General features: G+C 42.2%; 1 protein-coding gene across 50 annotated transcripts in view; it reads left to right on the forward strand.

Moving 5' to 3' along the window:
* SORBS1 (sorbin and SH3 domain containing 1) overlaps positions 1-16,829 on the forward strand; it is a 245,001-nt gene that overhangs the window by 176,649 nt on the left and 51,523 nt on the right. For 41 of the 50 annotated variants that reach the window (XM_067025019.1, XM_067024994.1, XM_067024997.1 and 38 more), the window contains 6 exons: positions 3,301-3,348; positions 3,476-3,605; positions 5,292-5,406; positions 11,109-11,192; positions 15,167-15,232; positions 15,802-15,903. In XM_067025019.1, coding sequence (XP_066881120.1) covers positions 3,301-3,348; positions 3,476-3,605; positions 5,292-5,406; positions 11,109-11,192; positions 15,167-15,232; positions 15,802-15,903 — 545 coding nt within the window. The remainder of the gene's footprint in view (positions 1-3,300; positions 3,349-3,475; positions 3,606-5,291; positions 5,407-11,108; positions 11,193-15,166; positions 15,233-15,801; positions 15,904-16,829) is intronic. The other 9 variants (XM_067025024.1, XM_067025021.1, XM_067025023.1 and 6 more) reach the window with 3 other exon arrangements.

The raw sequence follows: 16,829 nt of genomic DNA on the forward strand, positions 1-16,829 counted from the left end.
GAAGCAGCAAGTGAAAGATGTAGCAAGGGCGACTTAGTTTTACCCATTTCCCTGGAGAAGAGCAGGAGGAAAGCTAGAAGTGTGGTGGGGTAACTCAGAAAACTTGCTTAAATGTCACTGGAGGGCGGGCGGGGGCGTGTTGCAGAAAAGTAGAGCAAAGTCTTCAAGGGCTAGAAGTCAGCCTGGCCAGCACTGCAGTGCCTGACTTGAGTTTCAAAAGAACACCCTCCCCTGCCTCTTCCCTAATAAAAATGATAATGGAATAGCCACAGTTCTCCCCAGGATTGGGCAGACGAGGGTAGAACAAAGCCCCATCCCTATCACAGGGATGACGGAAGGCATAGGTAGGGAAGTGGGGTCAGAAAGACCTTGAATCCATTCCTGCTTTGTCTTTCTCACTGTATGGCTAAGGGCAAATTTGCTTAACCTCCCTGGGCCCTAATTTCCTTGTCTCTAAGATAGATATTTAGGTACCTCCAGGAGTTTTGGCAAGGATTAAGTGAGGCAATATTAGTAAATTACCAGTTACTATTAGGCTCTTAATAATGGGAGCAGCTATTATTTTTATTCATAAATATAGGTAAAATTTTCTTCCATTAGATTTGCAAGACAAACATTAACTATTAAAAGAATAAATTATACATCCCCTGGAACTTGTCCTGATTGCTAATGTTCAGATGCATCTCTGCAACTTCAGTTTGCCCACTTGAAAGTCAATGAACTGAAATCCACGTGTCAGACTTGGATCCAGTGGACACTGGGAAAAATGAAAAGCTAGTTCACGGAGACGCCCCTGCCCTGTGCTAGCCTGAGATGGGGGAGATTTCTTTCTCCACTTACACCAAGTAAGAAACAGCTTTAAGAAGGTTCAGTCATTCAAACTTCTCTGTTGCCTTCACCCCCCTCCCCTCTCTTTCTTACTTCTTCTAACTTTCAAAATACACGGATTAACTGCCCAAGCCATGCTGGGTTTTTTTCTTTCCATCTCAGAAGAACTGTTTCTCATTTTCCTTCAACAAGTCGTCTAGAAGTCCACATTAGAAAGCTCTAGGGAGCAAAAACTTTTAAGGAGCTGAGAATTTTTTAAAAGATCTTTGAATATTTAAATGCCATTTTTCCCTCATGAAAACTGTGCTGCTTACCTCAAGAACGAGATTATAAATTAGCCCTCACCTTACCATCTGCTGCTAGGCTGTAATTTCCCCACGATTCAGAGATACAGTGTTTTGAGCTAAAATGCTAGGCTGGATTTTAAACACTACTTACACTGGTTTCTAACTAAGCTAATTACTCATTTGGCAGGCACCATTTTTCCAATCAAACCTCTGCATTCAAAGCTGATTTTTCGTTTTCTTTGATGCTGTGGCATTTTATCAGTACAATAATCAGAAGTTCTGTTAAAAAGCAAAAGCAGTAATACAAAACAAAACCAGGCAACACAAGACTTCAGAATATGCCTCAAAATTGTGTATTTCTGGATCCCATTTTATCTCTTTCTTCTGCCCTGTTTTCAAAAGTTAACATAAATAAGCTTGCATGTTCACTTTATAGCAGGGAAAGGCTTGGCTATATTGGCAAAAAAAACCTTAAGCCCTGTTCAACTTTAAGGATAAGAAGTAGTCAATATCAAAGCAAAAAGAGGGAGGGAGGGAGGGAGGAGACAATATATCTTGGTACCTGAAGCCTTTCCATTATTGGAGCTGGGGAGACCTGGGACAGATAAAATAGGGAGACGAAAGGGGAGATAGACTGGTTTTGAATAATACTCAAAATAATAGCAGTGTTAGCTTTATTTACATTTTATAAAATATTCTGGGGCTTCCCTGGTGGTGCAGTGGTTGAGAATCCGCCTGCCGATGCAGGGGACACGGGTTCGTGCCCCAGTCCGGGAGGATCCCACATGCCGCGGAGCGGCTGGGCCCGTGAGCCGTGGCCGCTGAGCCTGCGCGTCAGGAGCCTGTGCTCTGCAACGGGAGAGGCCAAAACAGAGAGGCCCGCGTACCGCTAAAAAAAAAAATAAAAATAAAAATAAAAAAAATAAAATAAATAAAATATTCTGGCCTTTTCTGCTCTGAAACTTAAAATGGCTTGCGTGGAGATAAGGACTTGACTGACACTTAGCCATCGACACATTACATCGGATCCTCTGACTTGTCTTTGCAGGCTGGTTCATGTGCTTTGTTAGAGCTGTTACTGATTTTAAGGGAAGGAGTTGGGTCTTCATTCCATATTCGTGGATTCTGAATTCAGGTTAGCAAGCTATTAAAAACGGGAGAGGCTGTTTCAGCCTAACTCTTGTTGGAGAAATTCTTTGGAGGGACGTAGTGATCCCTCGTGGGATGGTGGATGTAGTGATTAAATATCCTGGGTTTCCAGGACAGTCCCAGCAGAAAAACCTATTCTCGTGAGTGAACCTGCGGTCTCATTTTTAGTTCAACGCAGCCACCTCCATGAAGGGTTTATGTCTTGCTTTTGTTCTGCCAGCCTTAGTGCCCCGGTCGGTGTTCTGCTTATTTAGGGACGTGTGCTGTGCCCTTGGAGAGCTGTCTCCCACCACAGGAACCCATGTGTGTTTGATCTGGTCCAGAGTCACAATTTAGGCGCTTTCCGTGAGCATCGACTTTGCAGAGCAAACTGTGTAACCACATCTGCCGCGAGGGCATGTGGGGTTCCAAGAAAGGAAAGCTGCTCGAGGAACCAGTTTGAGGTGGCATCAAAACAAATGATTCTGAGGGGTTTCTCAAAGTGTTTTCTTAGCTGCAGTACCTCTTTGCTCCATGGTATTGGATATGGAACCCTAGCCTATGAAGTGGGTCACAGCTGAGCTGGGCAGCTAGAAACCACACCTCCAGGCCTCCCCATCCCACCCAGCAGGCCTGGGGACTCCATGAAACTCAGCAGTATGGACCAGAGACAGCATGAGCACCCAGGCATCTATCTCAGCCCGTTTCCCACTCAGCCAGGCTGGGGACCAGCTTTGCTTGTGGAAATTCTCTCGAGAGGGCCTTTGGGCTATTCGTCCCCATGCGTTTCTGGGTGTCAGGCAGGAGCAGTCTTTCCTGAGGCGTCATGAATGTACCTTCCTGACTACAGGTCTGTCTGGTTGGGTGGGTTCTCCAAACCCAGCTCTGAACTGTGGTTTGCCGTGGTGTAACTTCTGGCGCTGGGCTCCTCCTCTGTCTGCTGGGCCTCCCGGGTATGGCTGGATGCCGGTGCAGGACAGCGGCAGTGGGGGACGTGTCACTCGGTTCTCTTACCTTAGCCGGATGTCTCCTGATCACGTTTTGTTTTGTTCACTAGATGATGATTCAGATCTGTACTCTCCTCGATATTCCTTTTCTGAAGACAGTAAGTGACTTAGAATTTCTTGCTTGTAGGGGAGGAAGGGAGAGAGGTGGACGAGGGAAGACACCTTCCTGTTTTCAGTTTTCATCTGTTTTAAAAAGTCTTTCACACCCACTTTTTCCTTCTCCAGCAAAATCTCCCCTTTCTGTGCCTCGCTCAAAAAGTGAGATGAACTACATCGATGGTGAGAAGGTAGTTAAGAGGTCAGCTACGCTTCCCCTCCCGACCCGCTCTTCCTCGCTAAAATCGAGCCCAGAAAGGTAAGTGCTCTCATCAGCTCTGTAATTTTAGGTTCTCATACACAATCTCTTTCTCTGGGTCAGGCAGCATTGGAGCCAGCAGTCAAGCAGACCTGAGTTTGAATCCCTGCTCTGTCACTTATTAGCTGTGACTTGTTTTTCTCTGAGTCTCAGTGTTCTCATCTGTAAAATGGGGATATATTTTGCGTTCATAGGGATGTTGCAAGGATAAAACAAGATGCTGCATGTAACATTTCTAGTAGTGCCTGGCTCACAGTATGCACTTAAATAATGTTGACGATAATTATCATCGCTTTTTACCTCTTCACAAGAGAAATCTTAGCTGTAAGTGTGTTTTTATACTCTGTGCATACTGATGGGGCCCATAGCAGAGAATATAATTTTAAAACGAAGCCACACTTTTTAGTATCTATTTATTCAACACATTATCAAAGCGTAAGGCTCGCATGGTTGCAGTGATATCAGTCATCTGTTAATGCCCGCACCAGATGACCCGATTGTCTTTTATTGAGTCTTCTGCCCGCTGGAGCAACCTGCTGTGCCATCTGGACTGGTGTCCCATGCGTCTCCCAGCTCCATCTTCCACCACTTCTCAATCCACAAAAAGGCCCTGGCCAAACTGAATTATTTATTTTTCCTTTAAGTACACACTGTTTCACACCTCCAAACCTTTTCCATCTTCATAGACAAATGAACGGCTGTTCTTGAAATCCCACATATACGTAAGTGACATCTGCCTGAGGAATTTGATAATTAACCTGAAAGGAAGGCTGGGTATACCTGTAAATCCTTACAAGTGCGTTCATCGAGCGCCTACTGGGTACATTCTGTGTGCAGGTTGAACCAGATGCTATGGAGGAATATAAACATACATAAATCATCGTCCCTGCCTTCAAGAAGTTTGTAGCCTTGCAGGAAAAACTGAATATAATATCACAGTACAAAGTGCAATTATGTGCATGCGTAAAAATTTTACAAATAATTTCCAAGGCTTCACGTATCCTCTGAAATCCCTCACTGGATCGAGTTAAGTACTTGTGCCAAAGGCTGCAGTTTTGATGATTACCGGATGGGGTGTGGAATAGTGAAGAAGAACATGGTTATAATAACAAATAACATTTATTGAGTGGTTCCTGGGGTGTTGTGCTCTGCTAAGTGATTTACATGCTGAGGCATACTGTCTCATTTAATCCTTACAGCAACCCCATTTTTCAGATGAGGAAACTAAGGTAGGTAGCGGCAAAGTGCTTGGCCCAGATCAGCTAGCTAGCAAGTGCTGTAGCAGGGTTGGAGCCACAGCTGCCTGGCTCCGGGACCTGCATTCTCTCTCACTGCACTAGCCTGAGTGGGAAGTACAGGCATGTCTGGGGAATGAGAAGCTCCTGAGAGCAGAGCAAGGTGAAGGATTTTTTCAGAGCAAGCACTGCTGCTTCCTTTCTTCTCTTTCTCTTCTCTCCGCCTCCCGGTGTCTGGTTGTGAGCACAGGACACCTCAAGGCTTTTGTGAAGCAAACACAGGGATCTGTTTGTTCGAAGAAGGAAACCAGCACAACTAAATGCTTTGCGCGGAGTCCGATTTTGTGCCTCGGATATAAAAATTCCTTGATTAGACTAGAGTCAGCCAAAGTCAGACCTGTCGGATGCCAATTTTCATGAAAATAGCTCTAATAGGATTTCCTTTCTACAGAAACGACTGGGAGCCCCCAGATAAGAAAGCAGATACAAGAAAATACCGTGCAGAACCCAAAAGCATTTACGAGTATCAGCCGGGCAAGTCCTCCGTTCTGACCAACGAAAAGATGGTAATGTGCACATTAAAGTTCTTTTGTCTCACCCTGCCCGTGTTCTTTCATCCAGATGCACTGTGTGTGCACTTGGATTACATTCTTTCTCCCTTGAAATAGACTTGCTTTGTTTAGAAGACAATGAAAATAGGAAGCATTTTTACCCTTTTCGTTTTTGCAGGTGTTCACAAAATAAGTCCCGAGAGTATGCTTTGAAAGAATCCTCTCATTGTGGCTTTGTTGCTCTTCTTGCTCATGGCTTTCATTAATTTTAAGTTTTGTAATGTAAAGGTTGATTTTGCTGCTATCTTTTTTTAAACATCTAACCATTCGTTTATCAGGCTTATTACTAACTGGACTAAAGTTGGGGTTTTTTAGGTGACTCTTATTTGAACATGCGCAAAGTTTGTAAAAGTTACTAGTACACCGTTAAAAGCCAAATAATTAATATGATGATGTGACTTGGGGGAAAAAAGCGCCAGGCTGTTAGAGTATGTCTTTGAGGTCTTCCTTTTCTGACAAGTGCAATAGAGAGGATGAATTTCATATTCAGTCTGGTTTATGGTTCCCTATACAAGTTCACATCTCCAAGCAATTATCAGTGGGGAAAATGGCCTGTATGGGCATAGCAGACCACCCTGCAAAAGCAGGGGAGAATTTTTACAAACGGATTAGTTTCATATCTACCGATCACGTTTCCTTTTATTCACCCTTCATTAGAAAAAGCTGGTTGCAGAATTCTGAACATGGTTAAAGGGATCCTCCAAAGCTCTATAAACCCTGCAGCCCTGCAGCTGTGCCAGCAGGATGGAATTATCATGCTGGGGATTGATTCTTATTAAAATGCTGTTACCACACTGAGTCCAGAATAAGTAGGCCTCTGAAATGGGGGCTCAAATTATTCTCCCTCCACCTCTTTTGCTCTACATGTTTTTAAGGAATAATTGATTTGACTTTTAATAAAATAAGAAGGTGACATCTTTAAAAGCACAAAGGGATAAGTAATTTTAATTCGGAGAAAAGGTTCAACAGGTCACAGAAATGCTTCAGAGTTGTCATTCTTCATCATTTACTGTGCACCACAGTTATTTTAAGCAAGAAGTTCTGAGAGGAGTGGAGAATTTCGCCTCTGGCTCCACCCTGCATTGGAGGCTCTCTCTCTCTTAGAAGGTAACAAGTACGGAAGGCAATCCTCCATACAGGTCTTCCTAGAAAGAATGTCATGTCCTTCGGGTATATTCCCGACCCTTGAATAACAAGAGGTGGACACACCATCACATGTCAGTGCACTTCAATGATATTAGAGACTCTGTAAGCCTTTGGGTGCTTTTGTGTTGGCAATTTGTTGTTTATTATTGTTCATAGACGGTCATTGATTTATTGAAGACTTGCCGCTTAATTTCTCCTTTGTTTCCTCCTCCTTTCCTTGGTCCCTAATAATCTGACCACTATTCAAAACTAGGAAAAAAACGGTAACATAGTTTTATTTTTCTCACTGATACCACAGTGGTCACAACGTCTTCCATGTCATAGGCCTTGGGATCATTTATATTGTTTTTACAAACCCTGAAAAGTAGCACACAGTGCCCACGGGGCCCTCTTTGGGGAGCTGTGGTGACCATACACGTGGATTGCCAAAGCACCGTCTGGACGTTCCCACACAGGAAGCCCCCTGGTTGTACCAGGACTGGGGCCAACCCAGTTAGGACATAACACCAAAGGCTGGCCAGGGAGGAACATCACTGTCCAGCTGTTTTAGTTTCGTGCCTTTCCCTCTATTTAGCGCTGTGCTTCCCAAAGAGTCACTTTTCGTTTTAGAGAGAATCTTCATCTTTTCACAGTCTACTCTTCACAGGGGTTGAATTCGTCCTTTAGTTTTGAATTTCTTTTCCTGCTATTTTTGCCACATGAGCAGAAATGTTGGAATGTGAGTTTCAGCACGTGAGTCCTGCCTTTTGGTCTCCAGTGTCGGGTTTACCAGAATTTGAGGAACCCCCTTCCTTCCACAGCCACCACCCCACCACCATACACACACACACACACACACACACACACACACACACACACACACACACACACACACACATTTTTGTTGTTGTTAACTGTGAATAAGTATACTAACTAGAGACAGACAGATGTAGAATCTAAATGTGCTCTCAGAAATGCACATCTCCTTTTAAGGGGAAAAATCCACTTTTCCCCCCAATTTTTTTTCCAGTTGAAGGTGCTCGTGTCTGCTTAAGCCTGGCAATTTAAATGGTGGCCTCACAGGCCCATCTCTCTATCTGTTGTTCACACAAAGAGTTGAAGAGTAGGCTGTAAAGGTTGCCTTAGAGCACGTCTTGGCCCTGGAGCAAACCCACAGCATCCCAGACAGATAAACACTGTGCTACCTTCAGAATCCCCCCAGGAGATTCGCAGTCGTGGTGACCTATTTAGCTGTTTGGCAAACTCATGTGAAGTTCTTCATAACTGTTTGGCTTCCCTCTTATCATAGTATGAGTCCATTTTCTTCTCTTCTGGTCTTGGAATTGGAGACCTGTTGGTCAGTCCCTGCTTTGTCAGAAATGGCTTTTTTTCAGGCTGTGTTCCTTTTACTTTGCTCCAAAGTCCCTTATAGAACTGAACTTCAGCTCAATTCAATAAATATCTACAATTGACCCTTGAACAACATGGGTTTGAACTGCACAGTCAACTTATACATGGATTCTTTTCAATAGTAAATGCTATAGCCCTACACAATTGTGGTTGGTTGGATCTGTGGATATAGAGGAACCATGGCTACAGAGGGCCAACTGTAAATTATACTTGGATTTTTTGATTGCATGCACCCCTAACGCCCACACTGTTCAAGCGTCTGCTGTATAGAATAACCGTGATGTGCCAAGCTCAGCATTAGACGTTGGAGTTCCTGCTCCCATAGGGGTATAGTAGGAAAGACAGACATTAAAATCGTTGTTACAGACACGATATATATTTGCAAGTGTAAAACAAGGGGATTTACCCAACTTGGTTTCTTCCCATTTCACTGTCACCTTGAATTCCTTCCTGACTTTTCAAGTTTGTCACTTGCCCCTGCTTTAGCGTGGTGTCATCCACAAAGTAAGCAGGCCTGCCCCCTTCTCGTGGGGAGTATGAGAAATGTAAAAGCACTGGACTAGGAATTGCAAGGTCTGAGTTCCGAGTTCGAATTCTGACTCTGCCTTATGTCTTGGGACGTCGCTTAACCTTTCTGAACCACAGTGTTTTCATCTATAAAATGAAATTATTAGCTGGCCTGCCGGCCTCACTGAAGCATTGAGTGAGAGGATCATGTGTGATAATGTGGGTTAAAGATCTATGACCATTATAAAGTGCCGTGTAAATGACCGGGCCACATTCAGATTATTTAATTAAAATCTGAAGCTAGTCTCTGGCTCCTGGCCAAGCAGCAAAACTGTCCTTCAGGACAATCAGGTGTCCCTCTCAAGTCACCTGCCTTTTCTGAGGATTTTGCCAAGCTGGGAAAAGATAGCCACCAGTAGCAGCATAGAACTCAGCCTGGCCTTGTGGAATCTGCTTTGCCTGCCAGTACAGAGAGCCTGTTCGGCATCCAGAAGGACGTTTTCTGCCTGTCCATTCTGTACTTGGATCTGTAGTGGAGTTATAAATGCAGAATCAAATGCTGTGTGGTGTTGCCTCTTTACCTTTCTCTCTGGCAGCTCAGAGGGCTGAGGCTGGCTGCTCGGGGTCCAAGCTGGTTGACGTACCTCCTGACTCAGTTCTCAGCCCAGCATTAACCTCATCAGTAAAACAATCTGCAAACAACCTTTGACAATAAAATGGGTTAATTCTTTCAGGACTGAGTACCAAAACATTCAGGCAGTTTCCTGAAAGAGTTGAGACTTTTTTTTTTAATGAAAAAGAACTACTCCCAGAGAGCAATTTATAAATAGTCTTTTAAAATAATAAACATTAAAGAGGTTTCATGAAACCCCATCATAAAAGGATCTAGGGTGTCCCAGTGTCTAAACTGTCTCTCCTGAATAGTGGTGTCTTTGTAGATATTGTGCCTCATTTCACTGAATAAATACAGAATCCATTATTTTACGTAATTGCAAAATCCATTGAGAAGGAACACGCATTCTCCAAGATGTAAGCCCTACGCCCCTAAAGACAGTTGGAGGAGGTTTTAATCTGAATTCAAGAGGGCGGACTCTGTTTCAAGATATATTTCCCTTTGATTTCAACTAACTTCTATCCAGTTAATTTCCGTTGAAGAAAAGTTCTCTGCCACATTTTCCTCTATTTAAAGCACAAGTAGAAATAATGGTAAAGATTCTTATAGGGATTTTTAGAAGAGATTGCTGAAGGTCGCTAAGGAAGTTTACAGTCATTTCAAAAAGCTACAAAAGGCCTGTTAACTGAATGTTAAGAAAAATGTATCCAGGAGGAGCAGCTTTGTGAAGGAGTCACTGGGAGATGCGTCCACGGGATCTGCAGTTTCCTTCCTCTTGTGTCGTGGCCCTGAGGGCGTGAAGTTTCTTATGATGTTTTTCAATCACAGTGGAAAATGTACATTTTCTATTTCATGTTGTTGTCAGAATATCACCACCTCCCTCTTTTGTGACTATCAAGATTTTTAGAAACGTATATACCCGTAGGAATTAAGCCGTGAGCCTCTAACACTTCTATCTGATGTGACCATATCTCCAGTTTATTAAGGGGAAACCTGATTTGCTTTCCAGGCATTCATTTTCCAACTAATTATTTCCGGAAACGTGCTCTTCCACAGAGCAAGGTACCAGAACTTTATAAATATTTGATTAAACATGAAATCCCATGGAATCACATTATCAGTCTGCGAACTACTTTTTAGAGTCGTATAAAATGAGAAATCTAACTTATTTTTGTAACATAACCCAGAAGTTTGTCCCCCCCTATTGTTCTGTTATCTGTCTCGTTCAGCTTTTCCCTCGCTTTATTTTTTCCCTAGTTCTTTAACATTTATTTCGTAGAACACGAAGTATATTCTGTCTGTATTCATCCCCCATGGATGCTTGTTTAAAATGCTTTTTCACTTGTGTCTACTGTTTTTACTTACATCATCTTTCACTTTACTCTGTATGGGACATGGTTTCTCACCTACTCATGTGCCATTAAAGATGCAGTATTAACAAATTGGCTTTATATAAAAGTGTCAGTATTTGCTGCTTATTTTGAAAACCTTAAGGCAGCCTTGCAAATAAGTACTAAAACTATGCTAGCCCATAAAAAGTGTTTGCTGTACTCATCTGGCGTAGATGGCTAAACGTTTGATGTGTTCCCCAGGCTATTTGCTCTTAACTAATAGCTCTTTGTAAAGAGGGATAAGGGCTCTCTTTTCTCCCACCACTCGGACAATTACCAAGGGAAACTGTCATGCCCATGTTCAGATCTGTTGGGAAGGCGGCAGTGTGGTGCAGCATTTTCCATCTGTCGTCCCTCTGCCTTGGGACCGAGAATGACTCCCTCACTGCTCCCTACCTCAGTGTGCCTGTTTTCATAAACACATCCTTTCCCGCCTGTTTCAGCTCCCCTGATTTTGCTCATGTCAATAAAGAAATGGATGATCGCTGCTGTTGAATGCAGGTGCTGTATATTTCTGGAAACCACTGCATCTCTACTGGCCGGTTCCTATGTAATCTCTGCATAATGTTATCCTTCTCTCTCTTCCATTTCCCTATCACCAACCCCTATAGAGTCGGGATATAAGCCCAGAAGAGATAGATTTAAAGAATGAACCTTGGTATAAATTCTTTTCGGAATTGGAGTTTGGGAAACCGGTAAGTTTAATAGCTTCAGTGGTTATAGACACCTTTTTTTAATAGTGCTGTTGATGCATTGTTGCTGCTAAAAAATCAGACCTATTTGTAAAGAATTCAGGAAGTGGGGAGCAGCATTGTTGGCTGTCAGTGGTGGGATTATCTATTCTCGCTACAACCTGTGAGCTTTCCATTGCTTTACTCCATCAGGAAAGGACAGTGAGCTCTGGACAGTATTTCTTGCTAGAAAATCCCCCAGGAGACATGGCTAAGTCACTGCTTGTTTCAGGACCTCCCACCACTAGCAACAAATATCACACACCTTGTAGATTGCATTATTTCAGCCTTTGGTTCAGTTCCTTGACCAAAGTCTTCATGGCGTACTGAAGACAACCAGGAAAACGCATTACACACTGAGAAAGACCAGCATTGTCACTGCTTTAAATAGAAATTTTTAGAAGCACACATGCAAGGGAAGTGCCAGCACAAATGGAAAAGGGCCTCTCTATGCAGAGGTGATCCTCGAATGCCATCCTGTTACAGGCGACTTTTAGGGAATGATTTCTATGAGGTAGGATAATATTTCCCCAAATTAGAAATTAGAGTTAGGAATTCTAGCAAACTTAGTATTCAGCCCAATAGCCTGTAGCTTCCCTGTGATGTGTCTGAGTTCGCTTTGGTACGAATTGATTTTTGGCACTTAAAGGAGGATTTTCTTGGCCTTGCACCCAAAGGAGTATCAAACCAAAGGGAGAACTGAGCTCATTTTTCCACTGGAGATGACTGGAAACTGACTTTAAAGCTCCAGTTACTTTAAAGGCTTAATTATTACAGCTGCAAAAAGCATTTACAGGCGGAGGGATTTAGTGTATAAAAATAAAACATTTTATTAGATGTTTGTATGAGACTGTAAGCATTGAATCGGCATTTGAATCACCATGATTTAGAATGATAGTTTTATTTGCAGATAGCAATTAACTTATAGTTCAGTAAAATGTTAAATTCTGTAGTACATTTTTAATGAAGATGAAGACAGAGAAATCTAACTGTTGCTCTGGAATTGCTGAGCTTTGTTTGAATGTTCAGTCATTTTCTGAGTTAGGAGCACCTGCCTTGCAAACACCCCTTCTTGTAGGAACAGGCATTCCTCCCACTTTGTCCCCTCCCTGACACTGTCACCTAACGTCGGCCGAGGTGTCCTGGATGAACAGCGCCACCTAATGACCAGCAGAGAGGGAAGCATCCAACCCCAAGTCTGCACCGTCTCCTCCTCCCCTCCCCAAAGCTTCGGTACACACCTCACTTCTCTCTCTCTCTCCCTGTCTTCTTTGCTGTCCACCATTCACACATCAATGAAGTCTACCTCACGCAATCTCTTCCACATGCAAAGATTTAACAGTATCCTAACCCTTTTCTTTTTCTTAAAACCTGCTCAATTATCTCACAAAAAAACCTGCAGAAATGTGTACCCCTGCCCCCTCAAAAAAAAGACCATGATTGGTACATGCAATAATAATGCCATACTTTCATCAGAGAAAGCAAAAGATATTAGCTTTAAATTGTTTACAATAAGGAGTCTATGCCATTGAGTTTTGAAACCCTGTTCAGAATCCACAAATTTCTAGCCACCTCTTCATTTGCCAGATAACAAATAACTATTTTAGTTTTACTGAAATATTAACTTTTAGGAAAAGTTATGAAGCCATTTTTTTCTAATTAATTGTGATTGGTTTGTTTTATAAAATCTGTCATCGTAAATAATACTCTTTTCGTTAGCAGTAGACAGCATTTCAGCCACAGCATATTTAGATAGGCTCTGTGAATAGCTCCGTGAATTAGCATCATTTCTGCTGGAAACTGTAGTCTGAGGCCACACAACCAATCCAGACAAATGTTGACAGCACGGTCCACTTGCGTAAGGGGACCTTCCTATAATTTGTATTCCTAGCCTATTGTCCTAACTGCCTCTTAATTACTAAAAGACTTAGAGATGCTTTTCCAAAATGTCATTTTCTCTGAAGCCAAGAGTGTTCCTTGAATAGACCTTAGAGTCCTCCTTAAATGGGACTACCTCTTTTTGTGTAGGTCTTTTAAAGTAATAAAAGATGATACTTTTGAAGACTTGCCAAAATAGCTTAATCAGTGCCTATTTCCTGAGGAACAGCACTGAGGTGAACGGGTCCTTATGGTCTGAGTCATCCTAAGGGTGGGCTTGTTATCTGGTTGAACCAGGTTGATGACTGGATATTACTCCCAGAGTTTGGGAGGAAGGTGTGATGGGGAGAAATTTTTTCTTCACTTCTCTCCTACCCCAATCAACCCTGGACCACAAAAGAGCAAGAGACATAAATAAAAGGGGTGTAATCCATGGCAATTTTTTGGAAGATTTTTCAGTCATTCAGAAGCAGAATAAAATTAAAACTACTATCAAACCACGTGGATCATCGTTTCTCCTTTTTATGCCACATGAACCTAGGACCCACTTCCCCCTAGTAAAGCCTGCCAGAACTTTAGGCATTTAGCCTGAACTCCTTTCTTCCTTGGCCCCTTCACTTAAAGCCACCCAAAATGAGCTGAAGTTTCAGCAAGCTCCTGACTATAATACCTTTTAGGTCTAATGAGTTGTAGGAATATCAACTAATTTAAGACTCCAGGGACCATTTGGGGGAAGATTATTTAAAACCAATTTAATTTGTAAGCACTGTCTTATGTTTTGCAGTAAGTAAATGAGTAGGGCTACCATCAGTGACTTGAAAACATCTCCATCCCCAGATGAACAATCCAACTGTATTAAGTGCTTAAAGGTGAATGGTAATTGTCAGTGGCACTTACTTTACAAATTGCAAAATACATGCAATTTATATTACATACGCAAGTTACTGGTGAAGGCACCTTGGAATCAATTACGTTTCATTTGTAAAATCAATTACTTTTTATTTGGCCTGGAGTGTCAGCTTTTTCTTCTTTTTTCTCCCCCTAATTTCTACAGAAATTGATGTGATTTCTGTAAGTAAGCTCAAGGCAAAATGTAAAACTAATTTGAGTGTTTCCATAGAGTTGGTTATGATGAAATTTGCACAGAATGATAGGAGTTATTAATGATCTCATCTCCTCAGAGGTCATTGTGTAAGAAATTTCAAGTCTAAGTGGGCAGAACAAGAAGGTTTACTTAGTGGAAGAGAGGTTGCAAAGATAGAAGTGGCTTGTAACTTCAGATGTCCTACCCTCTGGACCCCGCTTAAAACAATTCTGGCAGATTTCTACTTCGGGAATGCAGTTCTAATTCTAACATGAACAGCTAAAGGAGAAAATAAAAATAACCTTACAGTTCACTGTTTAAATTCAAAGTATAAACTCTGCTCTGTAAGAGAGATGGGAGGTTTGACTCTACCATCAGCAGTATTATCAGTCTAGTTAAACTGTAAAAGGAGATTTTTTTAAAATTAGTGAAATTGTCTAGTTCTACAGTGCAATATTTAACACCTGTTTCATACATGGATTTCATTGCCACAAGCCACAGGAAGCACATTTAGTACCATGTACCCACCCCTGGTCAGATCTCCAAATTCACACGTTTATGAAGACATAATTTTACAGGGGAGAAGACTAGCTTCCAAAATGTAGGCTCTCAGTGTCCATCATAGTTGGAAAAGAACAATGAGGAATTTAAATGTTTGTTTTTGTTCAAATTGGTGTTAATGCTTTTTTTCCCTTTGTTCTTTTTAAAGTTTTCAATATTTAGAATCCAACAGTGATTGACTCTTGAGACAGAGATGCAGAAAGAAACCTCCCACTTTAACATTTCCAGCTCCTGAGTTCCATGGGGTCCCCAGGTGGCCTCAGGAGACAGGGTGCCCGCTCCTTTTATTTTTAGTTCACTTTTCTGTGTTGAGACCAGTTCTCCTAGTGTTGCCCCTCTTGGTTTGAGCCGTTCTCCATGTTTGTCTTTATGTCTTTACGCTCATTTCTTCATTTCCTCCTCTGCTTCCCGTCAGCCTCCCAAAAAGATATGGGATTATACTCCTGGAGACTGCTCTATCCTTCCTAGAGAGGATAGAAAGGTAATTCCACTGTGGGCTGTGTGTGTGCGCTCTGGCCTGGCTAGTGTGTGTGTGTGTGTGTGTGTGTGTGTGTGTTGTGGGCTTTTTTCTTTTATTAAATCCCCCCCCCCTTTTATTTTTAACTTGATTGTAATTTTTTTTTTTGGCTTGGTGATAAAACAGTTTAACAAAGTCTCTAAGACTTATACTAATGTGTAGAGGTTTTTAAAGCAATTGCTTATTCTTCTGACATATAGTATGTGGCATAGTCACCATACTCTGAAAAGGAGAAAATGGGTATTTCCTAAAAGGTAGGTTTTTGGGGTCTGTGTAGTTCCTCTCTCTAGCAAGTAGAGTAGAGTTTTGGAGCTCTGATTGCCACAGGATTTATAGTCTCTATGCCTAATGTTGCATTCTCTGTTTTCCTGTCTTTAACTCATTTCTAGTAAGCTCTTGTGTTTTAGTCACGCCATCTTTGCCTTATTAATGTATGATACTAAACAAACTCATTTTTCAAACGTAACCTTCCATGCTGTCTGCCTTTCCTCCTAACTAAAACACTCTTTCCCATCTTTTCTTTCTTGAACCAGACTAATCTAGAAAAAGATCTCAACCTCTGCCAAACAGAGTCAGAGGCAGATTTAGAAAAAACGGAGACGCTTAATAAAGCACCCAGTGCAAACCTGTCACAGGTATTTCCGAGTTTTTCTTGTGCCCTCAGTTCCCTTTGCTTTCTTCCTTGTTCTATGGTTTTTGATGTAGTTGGGGTGATGAATGGTTATGCTGGTCATTTTTAAGCTGCATGGCTTTCTGACTCCTGTTTTAGATCACCCCTGACCCCCAACTTAATTTTTGTTTGGATTTCTTTTGAGCTTGGCATCTTCCTTAAAGGGGATTTTCCAGATATATATGCAGGGTGGCTGGTGATTTAACTACTCTCCCCCCCCCTCCCGCTTACCATCCTCTTTCTCTGCTTTCAAGGGGGTCACCTTTTTAACTCCCCTTCTGCCCCCTTGTGTGTATATCTTCTCTGAATTTTTAGGGAGCCTTTTTTGGGCAACTTCCATGTCTTTTTTGCAGCCCTGGGAGATACCAACCTCAGAGATCATTTTCAAAAACACAGCGGCTGTGATTCAAGTGCCTCCTGCGTGCAAGGCACTGTCAGAATAGTAGTATTTGTAATTCGAAAGGTCAGAAAGTTCTTAATGAAAAAATGCACTCCGGAGGCCAGACAGCCTGGCCACAAGTGTTTGAAACTCTGCCTACATTGATATTTTTAAAGGGAGCTATGTCCCAATGTGGTTTTTTAAAGGATATGTCAGAAAGAGAGAGTCCAGGGTAAATGGGCTCCCAAGGTGAAGACAAATACCAAATGTTTGGAGAACTACCCCCAGGGCTCCCTGACAAAACAAAGGAGAGGCTTACAAGGAAAGGTTATCTTTATAGAAAATAAAAAAGGAATGCGGACACTGCTGAAGAGGCTAGGACGTCCACAGACTGTGGCAGGAGAAATGGAAAATGCTAATGGACCATGTTATTCTTAAGCAGAACTGAGACAAGGAGGGTCAGGCCACCAGTGTGTGTGACTTGGGTACGAAGTCATGTAGAGCCAGAGGCT

The sequence above is a fragment of the Kogia breviceps genome, chromosome 2, assembly GCF_026419965.1.
Source record: "Kogia breviceps isolate mKogBre1 chromosome 2, mKogBre1 haplotype 1, whole genome shotgun sequence".
NCBI classification, from domain to species: domain Eukaryota; kingdom Metazoa; phylum Chordata; class Mammalia; order Artiodactyla; family Physeteridae; genus Kogia; species Kogia breviceps.